This window comes from Takifugu rubripes, chromosome 16 (genome assembly GCF_901000725.2).
Source record: "Takifugu rubripes chromosome 16, fTakRub1.2, whole genome shotgun sequence".
Taxonomy (NCBI): domain Eukaryota; kingdom Metazoa; phylum Chordata; class Actinopteri; order Tetraodontiformes; family Tetraodontidae; genus Takifugu; species Takifugu rubripes.
Window position 1 is genome coordinate 11,175,621 of NC_042300.1, and position 27,698 is coordinate 11,203,318.

The 27,698-nt window shown below is 45.7% G+C and overlaps 2 protein-coding genes across 2 annotated transcripts; both read left to right on the forward strand.

Annotated features, from left to right (window-relative positions):
- Positions 1–110: 110 nt before the first annotated feature.
- ints7 (integrator complex subunit 7) lies at positions 111–6,200 on the forward strand. The gene is made up of 20 exons (XM_003971849.3): positions 111–310; positions 432–561; positions 750–896; positions 985–1,122; positions 1,213–1,259; positions 1,461–1,660; positions 1,892–2,014; positions 2,089–2,206; positions 2,341–2,475; positions 2,547–2,644; positions 2,745–2,984; positions 3,064–3,201; positions 3,546–3,752; positions 3,926–4,120; positions 4,213–4,316; positions 4,410–4,478; positions 4,647–4,779; positions 4,891–4,989; positions 5,069–5,254; positions 5,352–6,200. The coding sequence occupies exons 1-20, from the start codon at positions 217–219 to the stop codon at positions 5,631–5,633; spliced, it is 2,883 nt and encodes a 960-aa protein (XP_003971898.1). The 5' UTR covers positions 111–216; the 3' UTR covers positions 5,634–6,200.
- A 226-nt stretch (positions 6,201–6,426) lies between these two features.
- Positions 6,427–27,522, forward strand: lpgat1 (lysophosphatidylglycerol acyltransferase 1). Its single transcript, XM_003971815.3, has 8 exons — positions 6,427–6,953; positions 7,417–7,669; positions 12,289–12,407; positions 15,109–15,204; positions 16,552–16,831; positions 19,415–19,541; positions 24,763–24,869; positions 25,080–27,522. The coding sequence occupies exons 2-8, from the start codon at positions 7,432–7,434 to the stop codon at positions 25,226–25,228; spliced, it is 1,116 nt and encodes a 371-aa protein (XP_003971864.1). The 5' UTR covers positions 6,427–6,953; positions 7,417–7,431; the 3' UTR covers positions 25,229–27,522.
- The last annotated feature ends 176 nt before the right edge of the window (positions 27,523–27,698 follow it).

A 27,698-nucleotide genomic window follows, 5' to 3' on the forward strand; every position in this document is an offset into this window, starting at 1 on the left:
ACAAAATTATTTTTCGAATAAATATAAGGACGACGGATGTAGAGCTTAAATGTCGTGTTTTGGAACCGCGACTGTTATTTTGAAAAGGAAAATGTTCTGGAAATGGTGTTCTCAAACTTCCGGCTCGAGCCGAATTCTACAATAAAATAGCAACAGCTCATGGTTCCTCTCCTTGTGTGTGGGTTTTTATGACTTTAGCACCACAAAGAAGCTGCGATGTCGACTTCAACCGCTCGCTCATTCCTGTCAGAGGCGTGTTATGGCGAACAAGAGCTTGACGCCAATTCTGCGTTAATGGAGCTGGACAAAGGTGCGCCAGCTAGCTTGTTAGCCACTTAGCACACCGCCAAGCGGTTGCTGTGACATCTCCTGTGTTTTGTGTTGTTTGTGACTGACCACATTTTTGACCAGCACGTTGCCATTTTCCCCAGGTTTGCGGTCGGGTAAACTGGGGGAGCAGTGTGAGGCTGTAGTGCTGTTCCCTAAACTCTTCCAGAAATACCCCTTCCCAATTCTGATCAACTCTGCATTTCTGAAACTAGCAGACATATTCAGACTCGGGTATGGATACTTTATAATCTAATATTAACGCCATTAAAAGCTTTGTTGTTGTTTTCCATTATATCATTGCCTAATTTTGGAACATCCTAATGCTTAAATATATTGGATATCAACTGTACACAACTAGGTTGTTTGTGAATCACATTATCGTACCTGAAAAGTGTCAAAAAAGTGTGTTGCGATTTCAGGAACAACTTTCTGCGTCTGTGCGTGCTGAAAGTAACACAACAGAGTGAGAAGCATCTGGAAAAGATCCTCAACGTGGATGAATTTGTCAAAAGGGTGTTTATAGTCATCCACAGCAATGACCCCGTGGCTCGAGCCATCACTCTGAGGTTTTATTACCTTGTATTATCCATTAGTGGACTCTGTTGGGCAGAGGTTTGCAGTAGGTTTTTGATTACTGTTGCTACTCCCGATCAGGATGCTTGGAAGTCTGGCCTCTATCATCCCTGAAAGGAAGAACGCCCACCACAGTATACGCCAAAGTCTGGACTCTCATGACAACATAGAAGTAGAAGCTGCCATATTTGCTGCTGCAAGCTTTTCTGCACAGTCCAAGTACACGTAACCTTTTTAACTTTGCTTCTGTAGTTACACGACAGAACACTGGAAGAAGCGCTTTATTTGTTTTCTTTTCTTTTCTTTTAGAGATTTTGCTGCTGGGATTTGTAACAAAGTCAGCGAGATGATCCAAGGTAAAGTCTCCACTTGTTATTGCTTTAAGCTGTTAACTTTTCAACCAGGTTGTAACATTTCTTTTCATACATTACACCCATAAAAAGAAGTGAAGACCTAAACTAGTAACTAAATGTGAAAGTTTCCACAAACTAGTTGAGATTTTATAGTTAGAGAGCATTTATTTTAGCATTTTATTTTGCTTATATTGTGTTTTCCAGGTTTGGATACTCCAGTGGATCTGAAGCTAAAGTTGATCCCCATGCTGCAACACATGCACCATGATGCCAGCTTGGCCTCGAGCAGCAGAGATCTCCTGCAGCATTTGGTCAGCTCGTACCCCTCCACCCCAATGGTTATTGTCACCCTGCACACCTTCACCCAGCTGGCTGCCTCCTCCCTCATTGATATCCCAAAACAGGTATGTTTTAACAGCAAATTCACTAACAAGACTACATTATGTGATTGGGACTTAGGTTTTAGTCAGATTACCAGGTAGCTCTATACCTGAAGGAGCCAACAACACATTATAGAGATGTCAGCAATAAGCATTTATTAACGGCACAGAAATGAGTCAAAATCTAAATGAGCCTAATGTCATTGCTACTGGTTAAAATGTTGGACTGTGGTTTTCATTATGTTTTCATTACAGCTGCAGCTTCTCCTCCAGTATCTGAAAGATGACCCCAGGAAAGCTGTGAAGAGACTTGCAATTAACGACCTAAAGTTGCTTGCTAAGAAGGCGCCTCACCTTTGGACCAGAGAAAACACCCAGGTAGACTTGCTCACGTCGCCGCGGCCTTTGTAGGATCGCTGATCTCCGTGTGATCTGATGTTGTATCTTCGCAGACCCTGTGTGAATGTGCCTTGGCCAGCCCTTATATTATCTTAAAACTGGGAATGATGGCAGTGCTCTCCACCCTCTCTGGAACAATTGCAATCAAGCAGTACCTCAGCAATATGACAGGTTATACTAACGTTTTTTTCCATCTGAGTATCGTGATTTTATTTTGTTTGTTTTCCCACTAAACTACATAAGGATGAGACATGGTGTGCAGATTAGCCTATAACGCTGTTATTACATGATTCTTTTTTACTCAGGTAGCCCTTCAATTCCCCCTCGCCTTAGCGACCTGGTTAAACTGGCACAAGAATGCTGTTACCACAGCAACCTGGCAGTTGCTGCTCATGGGGTCATAGTTCTCTCGAACATTGTCATTTCCTGTCCGGAAAAAGGTTTGTGAAAGAAGCTTCCGACGTTGTGAGGCACAGTGCGGACGGATTTATTTATACAATTTGTTTTCCAGACATAGTTCAGTTGGAGCAGGACACGGTTCTTGGTGTGGAGTCTCTTCTGATGCTTTGTAGCCAGGACAACAGCCCGAGTGCTCAGGCTGCTCTTAAAGTAAGATGCAATCACAGCAGATAAACAGTTAATGCTTTGCCGTTTTACTGTTATTGTACCGGATTTAGCAATCGTTACTGTCCTGCTGTGTCGACTCCAGACAGGCCTCACCTCATTGGTTAAACTGTTGAAAAGCCGACCCCATCTCAGCCAACCGGCCGTGGAGTTCCTCCTTGGCCAACTCCACTTATCATGTGACTCCTCTCGCGTTCTCATGTGCCACAGCCTGGCTGCCATTGCCACCCACCTGCCAGTGTTAGGCGATGGCATGCTGGGAGATTTGGTGGACTTGTACAAAGTGGCCAGTCATTCATCCACTGACAAGCAGCAGGAGCTTCTGGTGAGTGACTGCGCCGGGCTCAGGCCTCACCTTTGCTTTTTCGGTTTGCGTTTTGATTCAGACTCTCTGTTTGTCACAGGTTTCCTTAGCAACAGTGATTTTTGTAGCTAGCCAGTCTTCTCTGTCAGCTGAGGTTCAGTCTGTCATTAAAGAGCAACTGGAAAATGTTGCTAATGGCTGGACGGTGTACCGGATCGCGCGGCAAGCCTCACGCATGGTAACGCATTCTTCTGGATATACAAAACTATGATCTCACATCTCAGCAGCGTTGTATAAATAGATATAAAACTGTGTACAGTCTTAGTGTCTGGTACCTCTATTTCAGAGGTCATAACGATTAAATCTGATTTAAATAAATGAATAAAACATTAAATAAACTTTTTACTAAACCCAGCCCCTAATCTGTTGTTGCTGCTGTTCCGCTGATGCTGCTATGACCATTAGGCAATACACTGTTTGGAAAAACAGGATTTAATTTATTTTAAGTTAATTGGAGGGAAAACAATGTATATAATGAGTGTTTTTGTTCAGTGATGATAATGTTTTGTGCTAACTCTGCAGGGTTGTCATGAGTTCTCCAGTGAACTGTACCAGAGTCTGCGAACCCGTGTGGCATCTGAGCACTTCTACTTCTGGCTGAACAGCCTGAGGGAGTTTTCCCAGGCAGAGCAGTGCCTGAGTCTTGTGACAGATGGAGACTACAGCGGAGCCATGAGCGCCATCGCCGAGGCCCTGCGCTCCTACCAAAAGGGCATCGCTTCCCTCACGGTCGGTTTACTGCATAATGAAAACATTTCAACTCGTGCCAGCGCATAAGCGACTAAAGCTGCCGAGTGATTGCGTGGCATTTCAGACTGCTGGTGTATGAAGTGGCCAATACGGGCCACATTTGTGACGCTGCAGTTTTTATGTGATGTTATCTGGTTCAACTGCTTCTCTAGGCGGCCAGCACTCCTCTTAGCCCGCTCACATTCCAGTGTGAGTTCATCAAGCTGCGCATCGACACGCTACAAGCGCTGTCTCAGCTGATTTGCACCTGCAACAGCTTGAAAACCAGCCCTCCTCCCGCAATTGCAACCACAATCGCCCTCAACTCTGGCAATGACCTGCAGCGCTGCGGTCGCATCGCCGTGCAGGTACGACTGTAGTCGTGTTTCTAGAGGTACCCACCAGCAGTGGGCTGATTGTGTCTCACAACAAACAAAGTGTGAGTATTCTCTTTTTCCAGATGAAGCTGTGCATGGATGAGTTCCGAAGTCTTGCAGCTCGCTATGCTGATTTACACCAGGCCTCTTTTGATGCCGATTACGCCACGCTTCGCAACGTGGAGCTGTATCCTCAAGTACCGGTATTTGTCCAACGGCCTGTCTTATTTGTTGGAATGTGTTTATAGTTTCAGTTGTTCCTTCCTAACTGTTGGCTCAGTCAACAACAGAGCTGTTTGCTTGTGTCCCATGTAGTAGAAGCACTAATACTCGACCCACATACAGCCAGGTGAGTTTTGACGAAGGCGTCCTTATTTCTTACCATTGCAAACCTGTTTAAGTGGACAAAAGGTGATGTGATGGTGCCATACTGTGGCTGTACAACAGCGACTTGTGTTTATTATGACACATGACAGTGAAAATGAGCTTTAACTGGGCGTTTCTCTTTCTAATCCAGCTTTCAGGAGTACGGCCCCCTGGGGTCTGTGCAGACACACAGTGAATATGAGAGACGCATGATGTCAGTCTTCAGTCATGTGTTGGAGGAAGTGGAGGGCCTCACTAAGAAGCACCCTCCTGTCTCATTCCTGGTGAGATCAAGACGAAACATGTAGTAAACCTAGTTTAGGCCCACTGTTAGTCTCGTATGAACTGAAAGCTAAACACACTTCCAGTAGTGACAACGTTCTTTTGTTTTACAGCACACAGGTTGTCTTTGCGATGCTGTCATAGCCTTGCTCAAGGTGCCGCTGTCTTTCCAAAGATATTTCTTCCAAAAGCTGCAGTCAACGAGCATAAAGGTACATTTGTTGTTTCTTTTTTACCGTGTGATTTTAGCGACATACTTGTGCTGACCTGGTGTGTTTCGGATTGTTCCAGCTTGCCTTATCTCCTTCCCCACGCACGCCAAGTGAAGCCATTCCAGTGCAGAACACCCAGCAGTTGACTCTGAAGGTGGAGGGGGTCGTGCAACATGGTTCAACACCAGGACTCTTCAGAAAGATCCAGTCCGTGTGTCTAAATGTCACCTCGGTTCTCCAGAGCAAGACAGGACCTGATTACAAGGTAGCTCATGTTTGCTGCATGATTTTTTTTTTTCTACATTGACATCCGAATTGATATCATTTCAATATTTGCCTGTCTTTTTTTTATTTTTTTTTAGATCGCACTGGACACTAAAACCAATGAGATCGAGCAGCGTGTAGAACCCCACAACGACTACTTCAGCACCCAGTTCCTACTGAATTTCTCCATCTTGGGCACTCACACCGTTACGGTGGAGGCCTCTGTGGTGGATGACGATGGCATTGAGTGGAAGACTGGACCCAAGACCACAGTATCTGTGAAATCACTTGAAGATCCTTATTCTCAGCAGCTCCGCCATCAGCTGCAGCAGGGCGGAGCTCAGCCTGCTCCACAGAGGGGTGCATACGCACGCTTTTAACTTATTGCAGTGGTACACACAGCTTCGGCATCCATAACGCAGCTTTTTTTGTGTGAAGAGACTGAATATAAGAACATATGTTTTCTGATTTCAAAATCTCAGCTTGATCCTCTCAATGAAATATGTCCTCTAACCTACCCGGCTAGATTTAAGATTGCGGGATACAAGAAATGACAGTAATTTAATTTGGTACATAGTCTTGCATCAATATTTACCAAATGTTCGATGATGGACAATCATTGATGTTCTTAAGCGATGTACCGTAGTTTCAGAAGATGCCCTTGAATTCACTGTGCAGCCGTTGCCAGCAGGGGGCGCAACAGGCTCATTAATCATTAGTAGTTATTCGAAACACCATTCCGTTGTCAATTCCAGGCGCGTTTGAAACGTGTTTAAAAAAAAAAAAAAAACTATTACTGTGGAATTATTCCTAAAATGCACACCTAAGAAGAATTTACAACACCGGTTTGCTAATGTTTCTAACTGTTTTTACGTGTGTAAGTGTCAGCAGTCGTTGAGCCAAACCACAATTTACAGTTTTTCAAAATAAAAGTTCTCTAAACAGCTTTCCATCAGTTATTGGCTCAGGTTATTATGAAAGTGTCGAAATTGAATTCCAAGAAATTGAAAGCAACAAAACGCCTCACCTAATAGTATTTAATAATTTGAATACCGGACCCGCGTAGGAACATTTATTGAACGTATTTATTTTATTATGAAAGTAAAGAAGGTACTTCCGTTTTTGACCTTACTATTTCCGTTAACTTTTGCTTCGTAAAAAGATAACGGGAGGCGCAAGCCAAGCCGTGAAAATTCGCCCTCCTTCGTAGTTAAAGTGCATGTGTCGTTCACAGTTTGCGTACCGTTTGTTGAAATAGAGGCGTTGATCGCAGGCCCGATCCGCCTTTTGTCAATATTTGCGGGCGAGAGCTTGGTAGCTAACGTTAGCTAAGTTGATGACGATAATGATGATGCATCCGTGGAATTATCCCAGTATCTGTCGGTGAGATGGAGCCAGCGATGCTCAATTGGAGTTGCTCGCTAGCCAGTTAGCGAGCTAGCAGCCCTCGCTTGGATTTATTTCGCCAGACTAGCCCTCCGAACGTGAGCTAAATGGGTTCGTCTTTGGATTCGTCGCCCGGGGTTTGTATTACTGGTAGCAGACATTCCCACCGCTGCCCCCCGAATTGATAAAGTGACCGGCCAAATCAGTCAGCAAAAAATGCTAACCTGAGCGTTTGGTTTAGCCACACGTGAAGCTATTTATCTCCTTCCAACAAACCTCTACGTCTCCGGGTGTCCTTCAGCGACATTAATCGGGTGAGTTACATGTGCTGCCGAGCTTACTGTAAATTACAGAGTCGAAGTATATTCTGAGGGCACCGATATCATACTGTGATCCACATCCCGAGTTCATTTTCGCCATATCCAATCAAATTTATTCTATGCACTGATAAAGCTCGTAGGTATGGGACGTGTCTGGTGTCCCTCACGGTGTACCTGATATTGGTCCACCCTTTTGTTTGTAATTCGTGAGCCTTTCTTGACACGTTTGCACCCTGGATGCTAACTCGCCCCGCTGCTACAGCAGCTAGCATTTCTTAAGTGCTCCGGTACATCCCGGGCGTCTGGTCCTTATAAGGTCCCCTGTATCACCGCTACAGCTAACACTGGTCGGTAGGACACCATAAATAACCGTAACCCCCAACCCTGCACGATTTAATGCCGGGGGGAATTGAATTTCTCACCAAAGCCCCATAACGCTTCGTTATTTCTGTTTCAGACGGTGTGCGTCAGGATGGCACAGCTCCTGGACGGTGCCGGCAAGCTGGGCTGGGTTCTGCTCAGGGCTGTGGTCCGCTTCGTGTTCATGTTCATCAACAACTGTGTAGCCATCCCATCCTACTGCTTATACCTGCTGCTCCTGCAGCCACTCAGAATATGGGACCGCTCTGCTTTTTGGCACATTGAAGGAATTATGTTCAAGTGGCTGTTGGCCATGGTGTCGTCATGGGGCTGGATTGCAGGTTACACAGGTAAGAGAGTCCCAGGTCTGTCCATTTGCAGCTTTTCCTGCTACTCATTTACACGCTTGATTCAATAGTGAAGGCTTACTCACGAGTCAACACACAATCTGACTCCAAAACAAAGGTCACCTCTGGCCACCTTTCTGCCAGGAGCTTATTTCTCTCTCTTATTTGCACATAAGATGCAATATCAATGAGGCGACTCCAATTATATCCAGTGAGGGGGTGGTTCGCTTAAAGTGATGCATCGTGCATACGCAAACGTTGGCAGGGGAAGTTTGGCCTGTTTACACAGCCAGAATTTAGTAAGTTTTCATGCGACCACAAGAGCTGCCGCGCGTCACAACTTCCTCTCAGCTGACTAAATATTTGAAGTGATTGAAGCAGTCGATGGTGTTTGGTTGCACAGAGCTGCGAGCAAAATGCTTACAAACTGCTAAGTGGTGAACAAGGGGAGCAACAAGGCATGCTTATTAATAATGCAACGCTTTCAGCCTATGTAACACCTGGGCGTGCGTGGGGAAATATGTATGCCTTTGATTGACAGAATGTGGAAGTGAAACAGCGCAACGCTGCCAAGGCTGTGGACCCCTTTTTCTAAAACGTGTCACGGTTGGTTCCCTTTTCAAACGCGCCGTTTTCATTTCCGGGAATGAAAATGATGCCGCGGGGGTTGAGGCGTTTAAAACGGCCGCCTTCACCTGTGTGCCTCTGCAGGAGAGGTCCAACTTGAAGCCTTCGGTGCTGTCCGACACGCGTGGCTGAGCCCACAGGGGTCTGCCCGCCCTGATAGGAGGTCATATTTTAAAAAGAATACGAGGGCTGAATTATCAGGGGTGGTTTTAAAAAAAGCATGGATTAGCTACATCCTACCCTCAAAGTCTCCCCTGGACTCCCCAATAGCTGGCCTATAACACATGTATAACAACATCAGACCCATAACAAAGGTTGTTTAGAGATAATATGCAGTTATTTAACATTTTCATTTATAACTGGGGTTGAAGGCAACATCAGGCCGCGGAATCTGTCTTGCACCACTCCTGAAAAGGGGCTTTCCTCTCATCACTGCAACACACAACAGTCTCAACACCTCATCGCGTTGTCTGTGCTGATATTCGGCCAGTTTTGCAGTTTTATTGCAGACTTTTTTTTAAAAAAACTATTCATTACTCTCAGCGTTTGCACTTGCACAGCTGACCACGCGTCCAATGTTTGACAGGAAGCCGCGTGTTGAAATCTGTTGATATGGATCTGTTTCGGTTCCGTCCCTGAGACTTGTCGCTTCTGACGGAACATTGTTTTCCGATGGAGCACCGCGCTCCGCTGCTGTACGATGGAGTGTCCACATAATGGTTTTGGGCGTTTCCGTCTTTTGCGCTGAAGACATTGAGTCTTGGGGAGGGTTGGAAAATAGATGATTAACTCAGCCAGGAGGTCGGGAGAGACGCATTTCCATAGGAAGAGCACCATAACACGAGGTCTCTTTGTTACCTGAGCACAGAGCACGGGACTGTTTTCCTCGAACGCACCGTTCGAAGACGCCGCTCCAAGTAGTGGATGTCAGAGGATTTAAGATTTGAAGAGCCGACGGTGAAAACACAGCACGAAAGATGGTTTCACAAGCGTTCACTGTAAAGGGTCGGGAATCCCCCTTTGACCTTTGTCCCCTACTCATCCAGAATCATGACAACAGCCAGAGCTCTGTTTGCTTGACTCTGTTTCGTCCAATTAGTCACCCTTATGCTCACACTCATCCCCACTGTGCCGCTATAATGGCGAGTCAGCTCTTTAGCATGAGCCTGTTGCAACGTAACTTTATTAAATTTACCTCTGCACCTCTGTCAAACCGTTTCCAAACAGGTGCAGGAAGCCGCATAAGTCAACAGGAAGTTGGCCTCTGTTGAATAATCTTGTGTTGTTTGGAAATGTTCGCACATCGGGTTTGGCAACAGGAGTCGAGTTCTGTGAGGAGCGTAGCAGATGCTGTGATTTCAGCGTGAGGGCGTTTCAGTGCAGAGGTCGGGGAGTTCGAAACTCACACGTTGTCGGCACACATGTCAGAAAACCCAAATGTCGGATTTCAGCGAGTCATAATGAGATTTGTTCGTGGATTTCCCTCTTCTAGATCGATCGGGTTTAAGATGTCCTAAGCAGCAGAGAATTCGGCATGAGTCACGTCGCTCTGGTGCTATAACCGAACGCCCTTTGATTTGTCAAAGATACTTTATAGCCGCGCTGCACCCACACAAGTGTTATCTGCTTCTTGGCTGATAAGATTTGTTCTCTGGACGGTGTGAGTATGCACACACCACTTTTGATGGACATCTCCCAGGCTCATCTGAAAATGGTCTTTGTTGGAATGTTGTCGGCCTTGGCTGAGAATCCACTGTGGGTTTTTTTTACACTTTGTGCCAACATGGCGTTAGTTACAGATGTAAAGCCGGAAATCTTAGCAGGAAACCTAAATGATCGCGTGGACAGTTTTATGTTTAAATGCTGCTCACCCTGCTCAGCAGATTCCACTGACTCTGATGGCTTACTTTAGGTGACAGCTAATTAGACCTGACTGGTCATGCTAATGGTGTTGCTTTATAATTATCTCCACCCTAATTGATCAGAAGATACAGACTGGTATGCAGTGCGCTCTTGCCCCCTATGTTTCCTTTGGAGCAGATCAGGGATGAGCTGAGAAGTCGGTTTGTTTGCTTTCTAGCACATTAACATCGTGTCTTTGTGTTTTAAATTGCTGTTGTTCCAATGAGATATTGAAGAAGCACCTAATCCACTCTTTTTATGATGCTCTACAAACAACTTCCTCTCCCTCTTCAGTAAGCCCTGTATCGACCCGGCCGCTTACGCGATTAAAGGCATGTGTGTTTTTAAAGGTGACCGAGGTTCATACGGGGTTTGCCCACAGTTTCTGGAACTCATTTCAAATACACAAGCACTCACTCTTCACCCCCCCCCCCCCCCCCCCCCCCCCCCCCGTGTCTCACTGCTCTCCTCCTCCAGAGAGGCTGTAGATGAATGGCAAGGTCAGCTGTACACTATAAGGTGACCACAAATAGCAGATTAGCCAGCGCGCCCGCAGCATGGCTGTCACTCTGCAGCGCTAACTGTGTCATCTCAAAGACAATCTCCCTAATGTATTCTTCCAGTTGACCCATCTATTCAACTTGTGAGGCAACAATGGGGAGTTCAGCACACATGACGACATGATTCTTTATCGCACCATGTCTGTCGCCCATTCCAGGCGCCGTCCGACCTCATGAAGTGTAGCTAATGTGTCATTTCTCGTCCCGAGTCATTTGTCTTCTGTTTATTTTGGGCAATTAGTCAACCCCTCTGCGAGGGATCGGCGTCTGCGCCAGCGTGTGGACATTCTTGGTTCACCCGGGAAACAGGAAGTTAATGTTTGCGTTATGAATTCAGATGGACGGCTCCTTTATGGCTGTTTGTTAATGATCTACTGTACCTTCTGCTGGCAAAACCGACTCATTTTTCCCACCGAATTCCTCTGTCTTGATCCAGATTGACTCAAAAATGTTCTTCTTTAACCCGCTGTAATGTTGCACTTTGAGGCGATGTGGTTTACAGGCTAATCTTTGTGTAGTTTAAAAAAGGGGGTTTCTGGATGAGCGTCTATGACAGATGTTCTGTAAATACGGCAGGATCTCGTCCGAAACCTCTAAACTATCCTCTGTGATCGAATAATTAAAGCAAAGTGCTCAAGTGCAGTTTGTAAGTCGTGAATATTTCATATCCTACGTGATACTTCACTCCCTTTATTCCATGTCGGAAAAATGTGATTAGCAGCAACATTAATAACTGAATAAGTGAATGACATTAAATAGCAATGTAATAGCATATCTGGACCGTACGAGAGAGCCAGCGTTGGTAAATTTATGGATTAATTAATGAGAAACCTTTCATTGATTTAGTTCACTTGTGGCAACGAGCTGTTTCAATGTTTTCCCCAACAGCTACATCTGGATTTAAATCTACTAAGAGCTACAGAATAATTAATTCAGACATTATTGATTCCATTTCTGCGTCTGCCTCGATGTTTAATGTAGATTTAGTGTAGAATCTGTTGCCAGTCTATATAGTCCCAGCATTGAAACAGACATCTGCCCAGCAGCCTTGGAGCGCGTCTTCAACAAATGGTAGAGTCAGAACTGGAAAAAATAAATAAAGCAGTTTCCTGCTCACAGAACCACACCGTGGACCCAAGTCTCTCCGTAGCTACGGGTCACTATGGGTGTACAGGGGAAGCAGATCTCCTAGACAACAAACCAGATTGCAGTTACACTCAAAAACCTGTTGCGCAGGTTTTGTTATAGTGGTGCTCACTTCTCTAAAACGCCTGTTTAATACGCCTTTATTGTCTTGCGGAGCAGCTTAGCCATATGTTGTGATCTGCCAGCTGCTACAGAGCTAATATGACTGTTGACGGTTTGCATTAGCATCAAAGACGTGCACGTAAAATCCTGGCAGCACAGATGGAGTCAAAAAAAAAAGTAAAAACATACGGCCTCCAAACACTGTAAGAACAAGAGGACATTCTAACAATGACCCATTTGGCGAATGTTTCTAACCAAGGCTTTTCTGTTATTTTTCGCCCGCAGTAACTGAGTGGGGTGATGACGTGCGACCGATCTCGGAAGAGGAAGCCATGGTCATAGTAAACCACCAATCCACAGGAGATGTGTGCACCCTGATGATGTGTCTCCAAGACAAGGGCACGGTAAGGCCAGCGGGCAGTAACTGGCTCAGACCATATCAGCTAGTTTGTAATTGGATGGAAGTGGGAAATTACACCGTGTGTTTTGGGCGTGGACAGGACAGGACATCCTTTTCAAGCCAAGGAATCAAAACGCCCTGAAGCATCAGTGCACAGGAATGTGTTATGCCGCTTTCATCAGAAAATGGCCTTTATACCTCGGGGTACGCACCTGAGGATTCTCACTCGCTCCCTATTCCCTACTCACTACAGAGGGGAGTTGGACTGAGTGCACTATGTAGTCATTTGATGTCATAGTGTCACATAATGACTATGAACCTGGTTGCAGACGAAAGCAGCCAGGCCCATTTAATTATTTAAGCCCGTCAAAAAAAACAAACACATTCATTGGTCGTTTGGTCGAAGTCTTTAAAAATTTAAACCAGTTTTTGATCGAAAAATGCTTCTTCATCTGTTTGTCACCTTTTTAAAAGATTCTTTTGAGGCTGGGGTCTGGAGGTGGAGGCTTTAATCATCTTCAGGCTGGCAGGTGCAACCTCCAACTCTATGGGGTCAACAGCCTTCTCACTTCCACGCTCCACAGCCAGTGACATCAGTCAACGGCTCTCAGATAAAGTACTGGCCCTGAAAAAAATGTCCAATTATATTTTCTAAGCTGGAGAAGCTGAAAAGAATTGCTGCAGGCTTTCAGCACCTGGTTGGATCACCAGCTTCTGCCAAAGTGGTGGGCAGTGTAGATGGATGCCACCTCAGGATCAAGCCCTCCGCTGCAGCTGCTGAGTGTTACTTTAACAGAAAACTGTTTTATTCTATTAAGCTGCAAGCTTTGTGTGGGCACCGGTGTCTGTTTGTGGACATGTGCACTAGATAGTCTCTGACCACAACTCAAGGCCTGAAGCACAGCTCTATGTTCAGGGGCTGGACCCACCCCAGGGTTATTGTATCCTAGGAGATGGTGGTTATTCCCGTATGTCCAGGCCATTGATAACACCAGAGCACGTGAGACTGATGATGGTGGCCAGGTTCAACAGACATCATGTAAAATCCAAATCTGTCATAGAGGGACTATGATGGGGACTATGAAGACCAGATGGTGGGCAATATTTTACAAAACATTGGCAGTGAAGCCTGCCTTTGCCACAAAGGTTATTGTTATTATCTTTGTATAAAGGTTCATTTATTTTATCTGTTGGACCTCACACATGAAGATAAAAAACAGGCATTAAAAAGTTCTGATTGTGCTCCAATATTCTCACCGCAGCACTCAACACGATTCTGTCCCACCACCGATCTGGAATCTTGTCCTCCAAACCAGAAATGGTGGCCTTGGAGCTATTTTTAACGGAAAAATCTCCAACAAAAAAAATAAAATGAAAAGACTGCCTTATTTATGCCACATTCCTTGTTCCCCAGTCAGCTTGGCTCTTGTGTGGCTACATTCTGTCACAATTCCCGGAGACCTGGACGGCTTTCCCCGCACACGGAGGGTTTTGGTCATAAATATAAAACAAGATTAAAATTTAAGATTGTGGCCATTTTCAGAGGTCATTATCGGGACAAATTCACTCTTATCACACCTCAGACTACAGGATGATCTGATAGGACGTTCTTATAAGACATAAGATAATCAAGCATTTACTGTCATTGGTTGAGGGGGGGGGGGGTGTAATTGGGGCAAAAGTATTTTTGTGCGTGTAAACAGATGGATTATTATGTAATACTCCTTTTAACTCCATGTTCTATCTGCAATACTGTATATCAGAGGCAACAAGAGGTGTAAAGGAAAATTAGACTGCTTGTTTGTCCTTAAACAGTTGTGGAGGTGCACCTCCCAGTCTTGCCCCCTGTGCATGTTGTTATGGAGATTGGCTTTTCTTCTTCTCTTCTATTTTTTAACCGCTATTTTCGTTTTCTTCGCTGCCGGAGGCGTCGACGTCTGTTCCATTACTGTAAACGCAGGTTCTGAGCAAAAGCTGGAGGGAATTTCTTCATGCCGAGCACCGCTGTGTACTGCTGAGATTTCATCATTTGTGAGGGCGACGCCTCAACAAAGCTTCTGCAGAAACTCCTCTGAATTAACCCGCGGGTTTATTCGTGGATCCAGCTTGAACGGATGAGGTTCTGTGGTCGGGCCACTGTTCTCCTCTCAGAATCGGGAACTCCCACAAGGCTTTTTGGCTGCCACTTCTTTGGTTGCACGTAGTCAAAACCTATTTGTTGGGCCAAGGTCATTCCCGACCCGGACTCTGCTAGACCTCTAGGTCTGCACACTTTGGTCCAGTCTGCGCTTGCGTGCTCATTTTGTGAGCGGCACCCTCGTGGTCTGCTTCTATACGCCCCATGTAACCGAAATGTTGATGCATTGTGTTTGCTGACATCTTTCGATCAGAACCAGTATCAACTGGTGAAGCTACAGCAGCTCATCAGTAAGATGGGGCCCCGTTACTGCGTCGCTGGTTCACCCCTGTCCCTGTCAGCGGTCATGCTGTACCTGATCAGTGCAGGACATTTCTAACGCTGTCGTCATTGTTATTCTTCCCGATGCTAATAAAGAGCATCCCTGCTCAGTTTGTCCCCGTGGCAGTAAAAGGAGCAGCAGCAGGGCAGGTGGTCACCTTTGGAAAGATCAGAGGGGTTGTGGCCTCGCCTGATGTGCAGTTGTGTTTTTGTCAGAGATTTTCATTGTTTCTTTTTCCCGTTTCAGGTTGTACGAAAAATGATGTGGTTGATGGACCACGTTTTTAAATACACTAACTTTGGCCTAGTGTCTCTGATCCACGGTGACTTTTTCATCAGACAGGTGAGAAACACGGCAGGTTCTGGCATCCTTTCTGCTACTCAAACCACTCGCCCTACGCCTGTTAGTGACTTTTCCCTCACATTTCACCACCTTCTCATAATTTACATTCATTTTTTGTTTATTTTGTTTTTTAATCTGTATTCTCTTTACCCATTTACCCCTCCTGTTAAATTATTCCTATTGTTATTATAGTCTGTCTCAAACCACACAGTTGTATGTAATCTAGAAATATTTCTAATTCCTATGTAAATTATTCAAATATTTGTCATTTTTACTGCCTCATGCCAGGATACATCATGAAATATGTTTTTTTAGTAGTATTTTCATATCATCAAACTGCCTTAATGTGGACCTTTTTATTACAGTCTGAAATTGATCAGTTTCCTCTCCCTACTTGCTTGACTGTTAAATAATTTGAATAAAACCTTCACAGTCCTCTCTCGCTGCCCAAGCGGCAGAAACTTACCATGCCCTGCAAGGGAATTACAATTTTTTTGAGGTTACACAAATGCATTGCCATGGAATTTCACATCTGGCACTATGCTGAGAGCGAAACTACCCATCTAACAGCCTGACGTGAAGCAGCAAATTTAGCCATTTCTGCTCTTCGGTGCGACTCCCCTCTGGCTTACTTGTGTGCGCTTTCTTTAAATGCTTCACCAGAATCCCACACACAGCTCTGCCAGCATCTGCTTTGGTCCTCCAAGCAGCTGCTGTCCACTCAGGCTGACGACACGTCTTCCAGATCATTATGCACAGAGCAACAGAGGAGGCTTTGATTGCTGTTACACATTTATATTTACTCCAGAACTATATTTTCCCCCGAGTTGCTTTCCTAACTCCCAGGAGACGCTCCTAATTAAAGTCATACCTCAGTGTTGTCTCAGTGTCGGCATGCGGCAGCAACATGCTGATTGCCAAGTAAAACAGGATTTGAGCCCTTGAAAACTATTTTAATGGTTTGTTTGGGCTGATGGTCCAATGTGACCTCGCGTCCCTTCCATGCTGGAGAAAATCTTATCTTGGGAACGTGAGTCTTTTCACAGGCTGAGTTGAGTGAGATAAGTGTGTTTATTCGTACAGGCTATCTATTTGGAAACACAAAAATGTAAATTAGCTCGCACTCACTTGTTTGGTTGTGTGTGCGCTTGCAAACTAACATCTAATCAAAAATACGTCGCTTTCAGGCAAATAACCAAGGTGCAACAAAGAAACTGAATATAACCAATTGTCTTTGGGACTCTTTTTAATCCTCAATGCAGCAACTGGTCTGTGATCTGTACCATGACCCTTGACCTGTTCTGTCTATACATACTAGAATAACCAGAAGCTCTTTTGATCCTGCAGGGTAAAGCCCACAGAGACAAGCAGCTGGTCTATCTGAAAGATCATCTAGAAAAATACTACCACAGCCGTGACAGGAAATGGGTAGTGCTATTTCCTGAAGGCGGATTCCTGCGCAAGCGGCGAGAAACCAGCCAGGTGTTTGCGAAAAAGCACTCTCTTCCCCACCTGACTCACGTCACACTGCCTCGCCTCGGAGCCACCCACGTTATCCTGAAAACCCTGTCTGCCCAGCAGGAGAACGGCAGCGTGGGCAGTGAGAGCGGGACCCCTAATCAGACGGGTAACACACACACGCTAATATAAGAGCACAATATTGTTCCTGTTCACCAGGTGCTGATCTGTCCTTAAATGTGTGCTGTCGGCTAGTTCTAGGCTGCTAGTTCTGATGTGACCTTAGGTTTGCGTGACATGTCACATCTTTTTATTTGTGCCCCTTTGTCCTCTGGGTGTCCTGTTTTGAAATGAAAGGTGACTTTTGCTGGAGCCTGGCAGAAGTAGAAAGGCTTGATGTGTGTGGAGGTGCCAAAAATTGCATCAACTCCAGTGTGCATTTGCAGGAGAGTCATATTAACGTGTCCCCCCCCCCCCCCCCCATTCCCTGAGAGACCAGCTCTACATCCAGTTAGCAGGAATTCAGTGGAACACAGCAATTAATTGTTGGGAAAATGTATTTTTTATTTTGGAGACAGGTTCAGCTGTCACAGCGTGGAAGACCACAGTACTTATAGTATTCAAACTCTCCATATGAATTTGTCAGTCACTGTAAAATGACACCAGTATCAATGTTCATTACAGTCTGGGTCGTAGAGTTTAGCATACACATATTAATTGAGGCTACTGATGGGTCATGTTTCTCAGGATGACTCTGACATAAATCAGCAGATTAAAGCTTATCTGCCCATCCTATAAACTGCAGTTGGAGAGCTAAAAGAACCTGTGTGGAGAGAGATGTCGTCTCTCTGTTCCTCCTGACTGCAGTCCAGACTCCCACTGGCTCAGGAATCCGTTTTCAGGATGGTTTGTGTTTACAATAAATTAGCAAAGACATTTGGCCTACAGATGATGCGCAGGGACTCGGGTCCTCCACACATCTGCTAAAATCTGTCCTCCAGCCTGCCCTGCACACTGTCTCCTATTATACTATTATACCATTAAAACAAGCCCAGCTTTATTCACAATTAGGCTTTCCCGCTAAATAGATCGGCCGTTATTTCTACCGTAATTTTAAGCAATCTGTATGACCGTCCGTACTGTCTTAATTCACAGACGGCAGGTCTCTGTGTCTGGCCAGTCTTGGATGTTTAACCTTTTCATCTCAGTCAGATTGGGGCAATCATTTTCAAACAATGGCAACAAGGCGGAAAAACGCTTTTTTTGATACTCAAGCATATGCAGCTATTTAAATAGATATGTTGCTCATGTAATCAGTTTATTTAAATGCACTAATGAGGTTTTTTTGGCTTGGGTGAAGTGAACATCACATTTGCCTTTCACTGTTCATCTCTGCTTAAATCTCTCTCTGTCCATGTGAATCTTGCTACAGAATAATACTGTAGAGCGCCCCCCCCCCCTCCCACTCCTTTGGGGGTTAGCATGTGTCTGGCTGATCAAAAGGCTCTGTGCTGTCTCCCTGTGACCCTCTGTGATGCTCTGCAGAGGGGCCTGGAGCCTGCTGACTCACTCACAGACAAATGAGCCACTTGGAGAAAATGAGATTTGATGTAAATGTGGGTGCTGCTGCATTTCATGCACGCGGTGTCACCCGGGCTCAAAGGCAAAGATGAACACAGACACACAGGTCGCCAGTCACGAGTCTGTCTACTGGACTGATGAGGTCCGTGTGTTACGAAACAGTTTTGAGCATTGCAAGCAGCACAAAATTGGGCGATTCAGGCTGGGCGTGAACACAAATGTGTTGGAGAGCACCGACGAGAGGGAGGCGTCACCCACTTTTCAGTGGGAATGTCTGGTGCGTCCTTGAAAGGCAGTAATTGGACCAAAGAGCGGTCTGATATGGAGCCAAATATCGTCCATCTTGTTGTCTTTACCTCCAGCTCCTCGCAAGAGGACGCAGCGTGTCTGATGTCAGTTTAAATGACCGTGACTGCTGTACAGTATTGTTTGTCGCAGTGTATAAGACACCTTGGCTCGGCGCCCTGGTCTTCAGCCAGCGTTTCACGAGATATTATGGCTGCCTCTCAGCACACTTGGACAGAGATCTGGATCTAATTACCCACACGGGGATAGCTGAACTGGTATCCAGTCACATCAATTCCAAGATGCCAATAACTCATTTTAATGTCGACTAAATTGGCGAGCTACTTCTCGTGTGATTTTTCCTCCATTAGCTTCATTTAGCTTTATTGTTTTGTCTCTGAAATACTAAGATGACTGAAACACCAGGTCTTTCACCATTTTTTTGGTCTTATTCTTCCTTTTAACAACTATATAAGTTTCCTTGCTTATTACTGTAGCTCACACGTCGATCACTTCATGCACATTATGTGGCCAACAAGTTAAAAATCCACTTTTACACCTGCTAAATAGACACCGCTGTGCTGTGACTGGAAAAGCCTATTTTTGGGTGTTGATCAAATAATATTGAGATCATTTTTTATCAGGGGAAAAAAGTGAAATGTGCTGATTTTGACATCACATCCCACTGCACGCAGGTTGGAGATTTCATGTAGAGAACGTGCATTATTTTAATGAAACCATTTGAATTTCATCAAGGAACAAATTAATGTGAATTTTCCTCACCTGTAATAACATTTGCACAAATACAGAAATTTTACAATTCACTTTTAACCTTCTTTTCAAGGCCTTCTGACCCCGTCCTGATTTTTACCTTTTAACTCCACAGGTAACAAGCGTAAAGGCCTGCAGTGGGTAATAGATGTGACAATAGCTTACCCAAAAGCCAGACCCATGGACATCCAGACCTGGATCTTTGGCTACAGGCCTCCTACAATCACGCACGTGCACTACAGGTAATAACAGTATTGTCCTTTGTCGCTTCTTCTAAAATAGCTGCCTATGTTTGTGTATCATGGTAATGTGAGGGGAACAGCGCTGGAATTTTTAATATGCAAAAGATTTCTCAGCAAGTATGCAAAAGACTTCCAAGCACTGTATGGTTATTGTGCCAAGAATGGTAGAAACACACAACAGTCGTGGTCTAGCCATGTTTTAGCTGCTCTGACACCTGTAATTTGTACAATGTGGCAGCTGTTAAGCTCCACATTGGACCAACAATGACTGGTTTACTGTGGAGTTAAAGGATAGCGCCGTCTCATCATGTCGTCTCGTGCACTTAACCTTCCTTTTGCACTCATTATTGCTGCTGCTCACAACTCATAGTTGTCAGAGCTGGAAAAAGTATCTGTTCAATTGTCTTTTTACACAATTTGGTTTGGATGACAGGCTAAACGGGGTTGTTTAAAAATAAGCAAATGTGAAAGCAGTCATCACCGAGTATTGTGTCTTCTCGTGTGAAGGAAATACGTTTGCTCCTCCGTGCTGGTGGTAGCCTCCAGATCTCCAGCAACACTAATCCATCCAGTCAGCCGTATGACGAGCGTGTGCCAGGATTAGATTTTCTGTACAATAGGTTGAAGATAAATGCGGCCCTCTGGTGACAGAGTAGATCATCAGCAGCACTCATCAAGTACCAGCAATAGTCAAAAATGCCCTGTTGTGCTTTTTGAAAAACACGCTGCCAGCTTGGGGTTTATGGCAGAAAAGGTTAAAGGCTAAAGGTGATTTATAGACTCCTGGCGTGCAGCCTGCCCTGGAGGCTCCTTTGCATGCTCAGAGTAAACCTGGGGCCTCGTTAAGGCTGTAATTAGACAGAGTATACACTTGTCCCTTCCCACCTCTGGGACGTGGCCACGCTGATGTGCTCAGCAGCACCGAGGCCTGGGGATGGGCAGGGAGGCACCGACCAAGAACAGGCCGCCATTGTTCACTTCACAAGTCTGTGCACAGCTATAAAAGCGATGATAATGGCAAAGAAGGTAGGCTTACACTGCTGGTGAGGCTGGGACGTCCAGAGTTCTATGGTCCTGTTGGGCCGTAGGGTATATTCTCAGCTGAGTGAAGCCTAGAATTTTTGACCAGGACAGATTCAGAATATTAGAACACGTGTCGGAGCCCATTCACCGATGCTAAGTTTAAGCACTGGGAGGGTAGCAGCAATTTAAAGCGCCATATGACAGTCGTACAGAGGCAATCTTTATGAAGCGGGTCGTTAACATGTAGCTGCAAAGGTCGTCGTTTATTTCAGTGTTGCCTCTGTTTGAACTGACTGTGGAGATCCAGGCTTGTCTGGAGGCAGTGGAGGTTACTTCTGCTTCTGAATCGCTGCTTTTCAACAGTCATCTTTAAGTAATATCCTCAATGAGCCGTGGCACATCCTAATCCGCCCATCTCTCCCTTTTTCCCAATACCTTTCCTCACCCCTCAACCTCACCCTTGCTCTCAGTGTTTTCTGCCCTCTCCCCCATAATCTCAGGCTTCCAGATTGCAGCCTAATAAACCCTAGCTATGAATGGCAGATCGGGTGTACAGGGACCGGAGGAGAGTTAGACTGGTGTAAATTACATTAAAATGTAAATGTCTTTCTAAATCGCCTTTTTCTTGTTTTCTGCTGCGCTGTGCTCTTACGAAAGCAGGGATTTTTATTCCCCCTTTAAGTACCTGAAAGGTGACGTGAATTGTGCAGTCTTGACTTTGCTCGCTCATCGCACACACACATTCAAGCCGCGCACGCAGCGGTTTCACCCGGCGAAGCGACTCGGGACGAGCGGTCGAACTTGCAGCTGAAGCGTTTCCACAATCTGCAGCCATTGCCCGTTAAACTCTAATTGTGTAATAAAACCCTTCGACACGTTATGGTTCTCAACTCTGAACTTTAAAATGTCACCTGTATAAACGTACTGCATGTGTACAGTGTAATCACTATCTGTAAAACTCTGTTAATAATTCAATATAAAAAACCTTTGACCTAAACATTATTGCTGAGATATCTTCGCATTATCTGCGAGTCACTGGCCGTCCCTGAGTCCAGCTCTATGTAATATGTTACTGCCCTTTATTAAAGCTACAAGGCATTCGCGTGAATTACACAAGTTGGCAGAGGTGTGCGGCTGGTGTTTTTGTAGGCTACCACAGAGGAAGAGGAAGTACACACTTGGCCAACTCTGCAGTTTAAACACCCGGATGCGTCTTGGTGTACTTGTTTGTGTGCACATTCTTGTTTACCAGGAAAGCTCTTTTACTGGCTGATAACATGACCCAAACCCTGGTCTGGTGTCAAGTCTGTGTGTCTCGGTTCAGGTCATGGACTCAATCCAGCCGTGACTGTTGTTTCATTGGCCTTTTGTTTTGACCTCCGCAGTAATGCGAGGTTGATGCGCCCGTGCGAGGCTGTTGCCTTCATATTCCAAGCAACTGTCCCCGAGGATGCGTCCCCTCACCTGGTCAACGTCACGCTGACCAGGCGAGGGGTCAAAGATCACCAAATATCCAGGCGAGGGGTCAAAGATCACCAAATATCCAGGCGAGGGGTCAAAGATCACCAAATATCCAGGCCTGGTTCACTCCGGCGCTCCTCTTGCATTGAGTTACGTTCTCCACCTCTCAGTATTTTAGCAATATTTGTGCACTCAACTTCAGGGCTGATTTACTTGTTTCCTCAAGTTTTGAATTTTTAACCCTTTTTCTTTCTTATTGGTGAAAATGCGAGTGTGTCCGTTGTTTCACAAGAGCTCTTTCCTCTAAGATGGGAGCAATTAAGGAGTCCTGCACCCGTGGTGTCACATGTATCGTATTGACATGCACATCAGCGGAGAACTTCATTAATTCTTTATTACACTTAACTGATTCTCTGTTTAGGCAATTATTTTAACTGACCTTCACTTTATAGGCTGATTAAGAAAAAGTACTGAAAGGCAGCAATTTAGGATTTTGGGCTTTGGTGCACACAGATGAGGCCTTATCTTGAGCAGCAAATGATGGGAGAAGGACGGGAGACTTGATTGGAGTCCCCAAGTTCCTTCAGCTGCTGATCTCAATATTCACCTCTTGTATCACTTCACTCAACAGCAGGAGTCTCAGGGCGCCTCTTTGTTTCTCAAGTTTTCCCAACCGGAGAGAGTTAGGGCCCAGTTGAGTCCCTGGACAATGAATGGCTCCCCTCCAAAGAGCCTTGTGGAATGAGCAGAGTTTTCCAGCAAACGTCCAATTTAATTAGCTTCCTGATGTTGTTAGCGATGGGAACAGTATCTGGAGGATAAGAGGGCTACAGAAGCCGAAAGGTTCAAAAGCCTCTGAAAAGGAATCGGAAGCTTCCCATTTTCCCTTGTCTATAATTCCACTTTGTCTTTCTTCTAATGAATAAAGTAGAAACAGAAGCTACATTTGTATTTATTATCTGTCAGACTGGAACGAGGGGGACAAACCCAGAATCAATCGGACTTCTGTGTACTGAAGCAAATCCGTCTGCTGGTGGGGTCAGAGGTCAGCCTGCAGTGAATGTCTGACGTTTAAGGTCACAGACGGAAAACAAATCTGCAGCTCAGCTGTCTGTGCACCGGGGTGTCAGGTTATCAAGCATACTGGTGCCAACTGGGTTATGGTTGAAATCAGGGTGAGGCCGTGGCCACAGGCCAGCACGTCGTTGCTGGTTCCTCGCCACCCCCAGAGACCCGTGCTAGCGCAGCTCCTGGCACAGCAAATGTGTCCATACTGCTTCCACCCTGTAGAATATTAGAGTTTTAGACCCCTGGAAATAGAAGCCAGCCCGTTGCCTGTGTGGAAATGGTCAGAACTGGAGGCGCGTGTGGATATATGACAGTGGCGCCGCTGAGCTCGCCCTTCACCGGTTTAATATCCTCTGCTATAACGGCTGTCCACGATGATCCCGGAGGTGCGCTTGATTGGTTTTTCAGCTAATTTCTCCCCGCGCGTGAGCGCAGGCATGGCCGGTTCTCCCCACACCTCCGATATCTGACACCCACAGACACACGAGGAAAGGCTTCAGCAATCGCCCCGCTTCAGTCCCCTCTCATGTTGCCCAGGGAGTTTATCTGCCAGTCGCTGCTGTTGTGAAATTGCCGTTTTCTTTTTTTGAGTGCTCTTTATTAGAGCTTAATGGGGGGGCTTGGGGAGAATTAAAGTGCTTTATAATAATAAAGCACTAAATCATTCGAAGTTGTTTTTATTAATCTCTTGAATTTTATTATGGTAAGTTTATTTTTGACCGGAACTTGTGAACAGGCCTGATTAAATAGTGGCAGCAGGCTGTCCAATAGGGTTCCACAGCGTTCACGCGGTGGGCCAGATGCTTTTCCCGCTCTCCTCTGTTTATCTGGCCTTTTCAGAGCTGGTCTGCTCTCTGCTGTCATGGCGATTAATTGTTTCACTTTCTCCTCAATTTTCCACCCTCAGTGTTTCGAGCTGAATTTTACGTTTCCCACAATAAAGTGTGCGGCGAGTCTGTTTTCTCTGCATTTTACAGGTTAAACTGGCTGAGGGTAAACAAACAGTCCCTCGGGCTTCATTCTGGTTTATGTTTCGAACCATGGTCAAGTCCGCCCGAACAGAGGAGCATGCATGTGCTCTTTAAAACATGACAGGATCTCGAACTGACAGGAGTGGTGCTCCATTTGTCTAAAGCGCTTTTATAGATTGATCACTTTGGTCGTCAATACTTATTAAGTCCATCTTCCAGCAGCTTATCTCAGAGGAAGGGATGCACTTTTACTGCCGCTGTTATCCAGTCAGGAATATTGAGCAAATGTTGAGTGCAGAGGACTCGTTGTGTCCAAGGGAGGAGACTGTAACCTCCATTTGAAGGTGACCAGGGGCTGGCTGCGTGGGCGTGCGGCTGATTTCCGCCCTCGTGTGGCCGTAAATGAGACTAACATGTAAGCGTCCTCCGGGTTTCCCAGTGCTGACTGATGGTACAGGCCAGTAACGTGTTCATTTATGTCAGAAGTAGAGGAGGGCATTCGATGGCCCTTCAAACAGGTGGTTGCAACGAAGGAAGCGGCTGGACGGTGCGTTGTAAGATGTTAATCCGATATGATCGGGCATTTCCTTAGGCTTAGATCCTTCCAAGATGGTGAAACAGTCATTCCAGTTATCGTTACAGGCGAGTGTGGACAGTTTGAGTGATCTGAATTGTGCCTCATTTCACCCTTTTGTCAGGATGTACCCGATAAAGGAGGTTCCAGTGGAGTCCGAGGCCCTGGGTGACTGGTTGTATCAGAGGTTTGTGGAGAAAGAAGAGCTGCTGGCCCACTTCTATGACACAGGTACATCCCATATATCCCAGCCTCACTCGTTTTGGGTCAAAACACCTGTAAGCAGAATGATTCTGCAGTGTGCATCACCTCAGCACAACTGTGCTGTTTCCCGTGGCAACGGATTTCGGCCATGGCGCCGATTTTAACCCGCAGCAGAAATCATTGCATTTTTAACGCAGGTCCGAGGAACAAATGTAATTTTTGTGTCTCTGTTCATAGGGTCGTTTCCCCACGATGAGACACAGAAAGTGGCCTCCCGACAGATGACCCTTGACCCGGTCTGGCTGTGTGCTATCCAGTCATTTGCCTTTGCCTCTGGTTTCATGTGGTACAGAGTCCTCCAGTACCTATACTGCTGTTTATTTTGAGTGCACTGAAGAGGCAAAAGTTTCTATTGGACCACTGGAAACGCCTCGGGATCGGTGGGTGCCTGGCCCGATGACGACTTCCCTACGATGGATGAATGTACATTCAACAGTAGTGCGACTTTGGCGGAAATAACACAACATGTAGGACGACAAAACACCCAGATTACAACCACCCATGCGACGTGAAAGCGGTCGCAGCTGTAGTCCACGCCGCACACTGGCCTAGCAGAATAATCTCGCGCACTTTTCACAGCCCACATTTTGATGTTTACATGTCCTCATCCACCCAGACGCTTCCACCTGCATACATTTTTATTCAAAAATCAAGACGTGTGGCTCAGGACTCCTCGAGAGGACGCTCTGGACATGAGTCCCGCTCCCCCCTTCCTGGCTGTAGCTGTAGTAGGTTCAGAGGATGAACAGACACGTGTGTTTGTGTCTTTAGGAGCATCACTTTTGCCCTCGATCCTCTTTGTCTGCAAGAGTCGATGAAGCCCGCTGGACCTGTCTTTTTCAGCCCGAGGATCAGTGGGCCGATCCCACCTCCCAGAGTGAGCAGCTGTATGAACAGCGCGGCTGAGCAGCTCTTCCGGCCCCCATTGCACTAAGGATCCGTACTGCCCTATCTATTAGCTGTCCCAGGAAGTGTCCCTGAGTGCTAGCTGTCGGTGTTTTCATTCCCCTACAGCGGTCCTCGCGTTCGCCGTTGATGTCTTTTTTTGGGTTGACTTTAGTTCGCCGCCACGTCCATCTGTCGTGTCGTGACTCTGAGCTCACTGGAAGAACAAGAACAGGAAGAATGGTGGTTTTATGTGTTGGCCCTGCTGAGAGCCGTAAACGGTCGGTGGCTATGACGCAGCGCTTCATTTAGGATCATTTCTGTGTCAACAGCGGTGCTGTTGCTCTTAAAAGTGGGAAAAAACAGTGGCGTTGTGCTGAAACCCCCCCCAAACTTTTTTGTGAATTCCAGATTTCACACTGTAAAATCAACCACACCTGTGTGCTTCTGTACTATATTTGTGAGGACTTTATTGTATGCATTCCTGCAACAAAGTAATGTTCCACGGTAGCTTCAGTACAGCGTCAAGCTAACTGTCCCCACTACTGTTTGTAGGACTAGAGGCCCAACTGCATGGTTGTTCATGCAGACGCTTCAGTCTGTGGATGTTCTGATTAACAAATATCTGCAAAAACCAGAATGAATGTGGGGGGAAACATATCACACATCCGAACCTGAAGAGGTTTCTGCAGAGTGGGCAGCCCAAGTCAGTTCTCCCAAACATAGACATGGAAGTACACATGCACGGATCTCCCCACAGCTGCCTGGCCCCAGGAGTGGAACTCATCACCACAGATATTTAAGCCATATGCTCAGTGTCGTCAGGGTGGTAGGAGACGGAGGAGAATCAGCCTCTGTGATAGAAGCTTCCCTCTTGTTCAGCGTTCTAGAGATTTTTGAGCTCCACAGCTTTAGGTGTAAGTTACAGCAGAACCTGCCTGAGTGAGTGAGCGCGGTCCATCAGTTTTGATTTTAAATTCCACAATCTTTGCTACTCGTGTCACCTTTGTACATAAAGAGGAATTTCCCTCGTCGGAGCGACGGCAGCGTTTTTCTTGATCTGCTTAAATATGATTTTTATTTTTTATTTTTATTTTTAAAGGTGAAAGCTGAGTTTGCCTTCACTCGTCTACACTGTGTTTTGTTTTATAAAATGGCGCTCTCGGAGGCGACGGAGCTCCTCTTCGTCTACGCGTTTGTAGACGCGCTGAGCGGGTTTCCCACAGGTGCCGCCGTACCTGTCGCACCACCTGTAACCCGGTAACCACCGAGGACCCCGCCTGAACGGCTCCGCGGGTCACACGCCGACGCAGCTCTCCTCTCTCGAATGTACTCGTGCCGTCATTTACACGAGGAAACGCTCAGTGATCGTGAACAAATGCAGAATTATGCCTTTGTTGATGTTGACCTCCCAGCGTGGCGCTGACGGTGGGAAAGGTGGGGGGGAAAGGGCTACCTGACGGGGTAGGTACAACATTTGAAATCAGGCTGTAAATGTGATTCCCCTCCATCAAGAGTGACTTGAAGTCTTTTATTTTATTTCATTTTTATTTGATGTGTTTCCAAAGAAGGCAGGAAGACCCTTTCCTCGATGTGATTTTAGGAAATGAGCTCAAACAAATGTTATTAGAACTGTCTGTAATTTTTTCCATTTTGTACTTCTCCTTTAATTCCTAGCTCACAGCCATTTTACAACACAAAATACTTGTGCTGGAATAAAACATCTTAAAGTTCACAACAGTGTGATCTTTCTTTTTCTGCCTTGTCAACAGGTAGATTATCGAATGTGGGAGTTTTACAGCAAAATGTTGCATGAAATTGGACAAAAAAAACATTAAAAGTCTGGGAAACTTAAGAGGAATAGTATCAGAATAGAATTCATAGAAATGTTGATCTATGGGGAGAGTTATT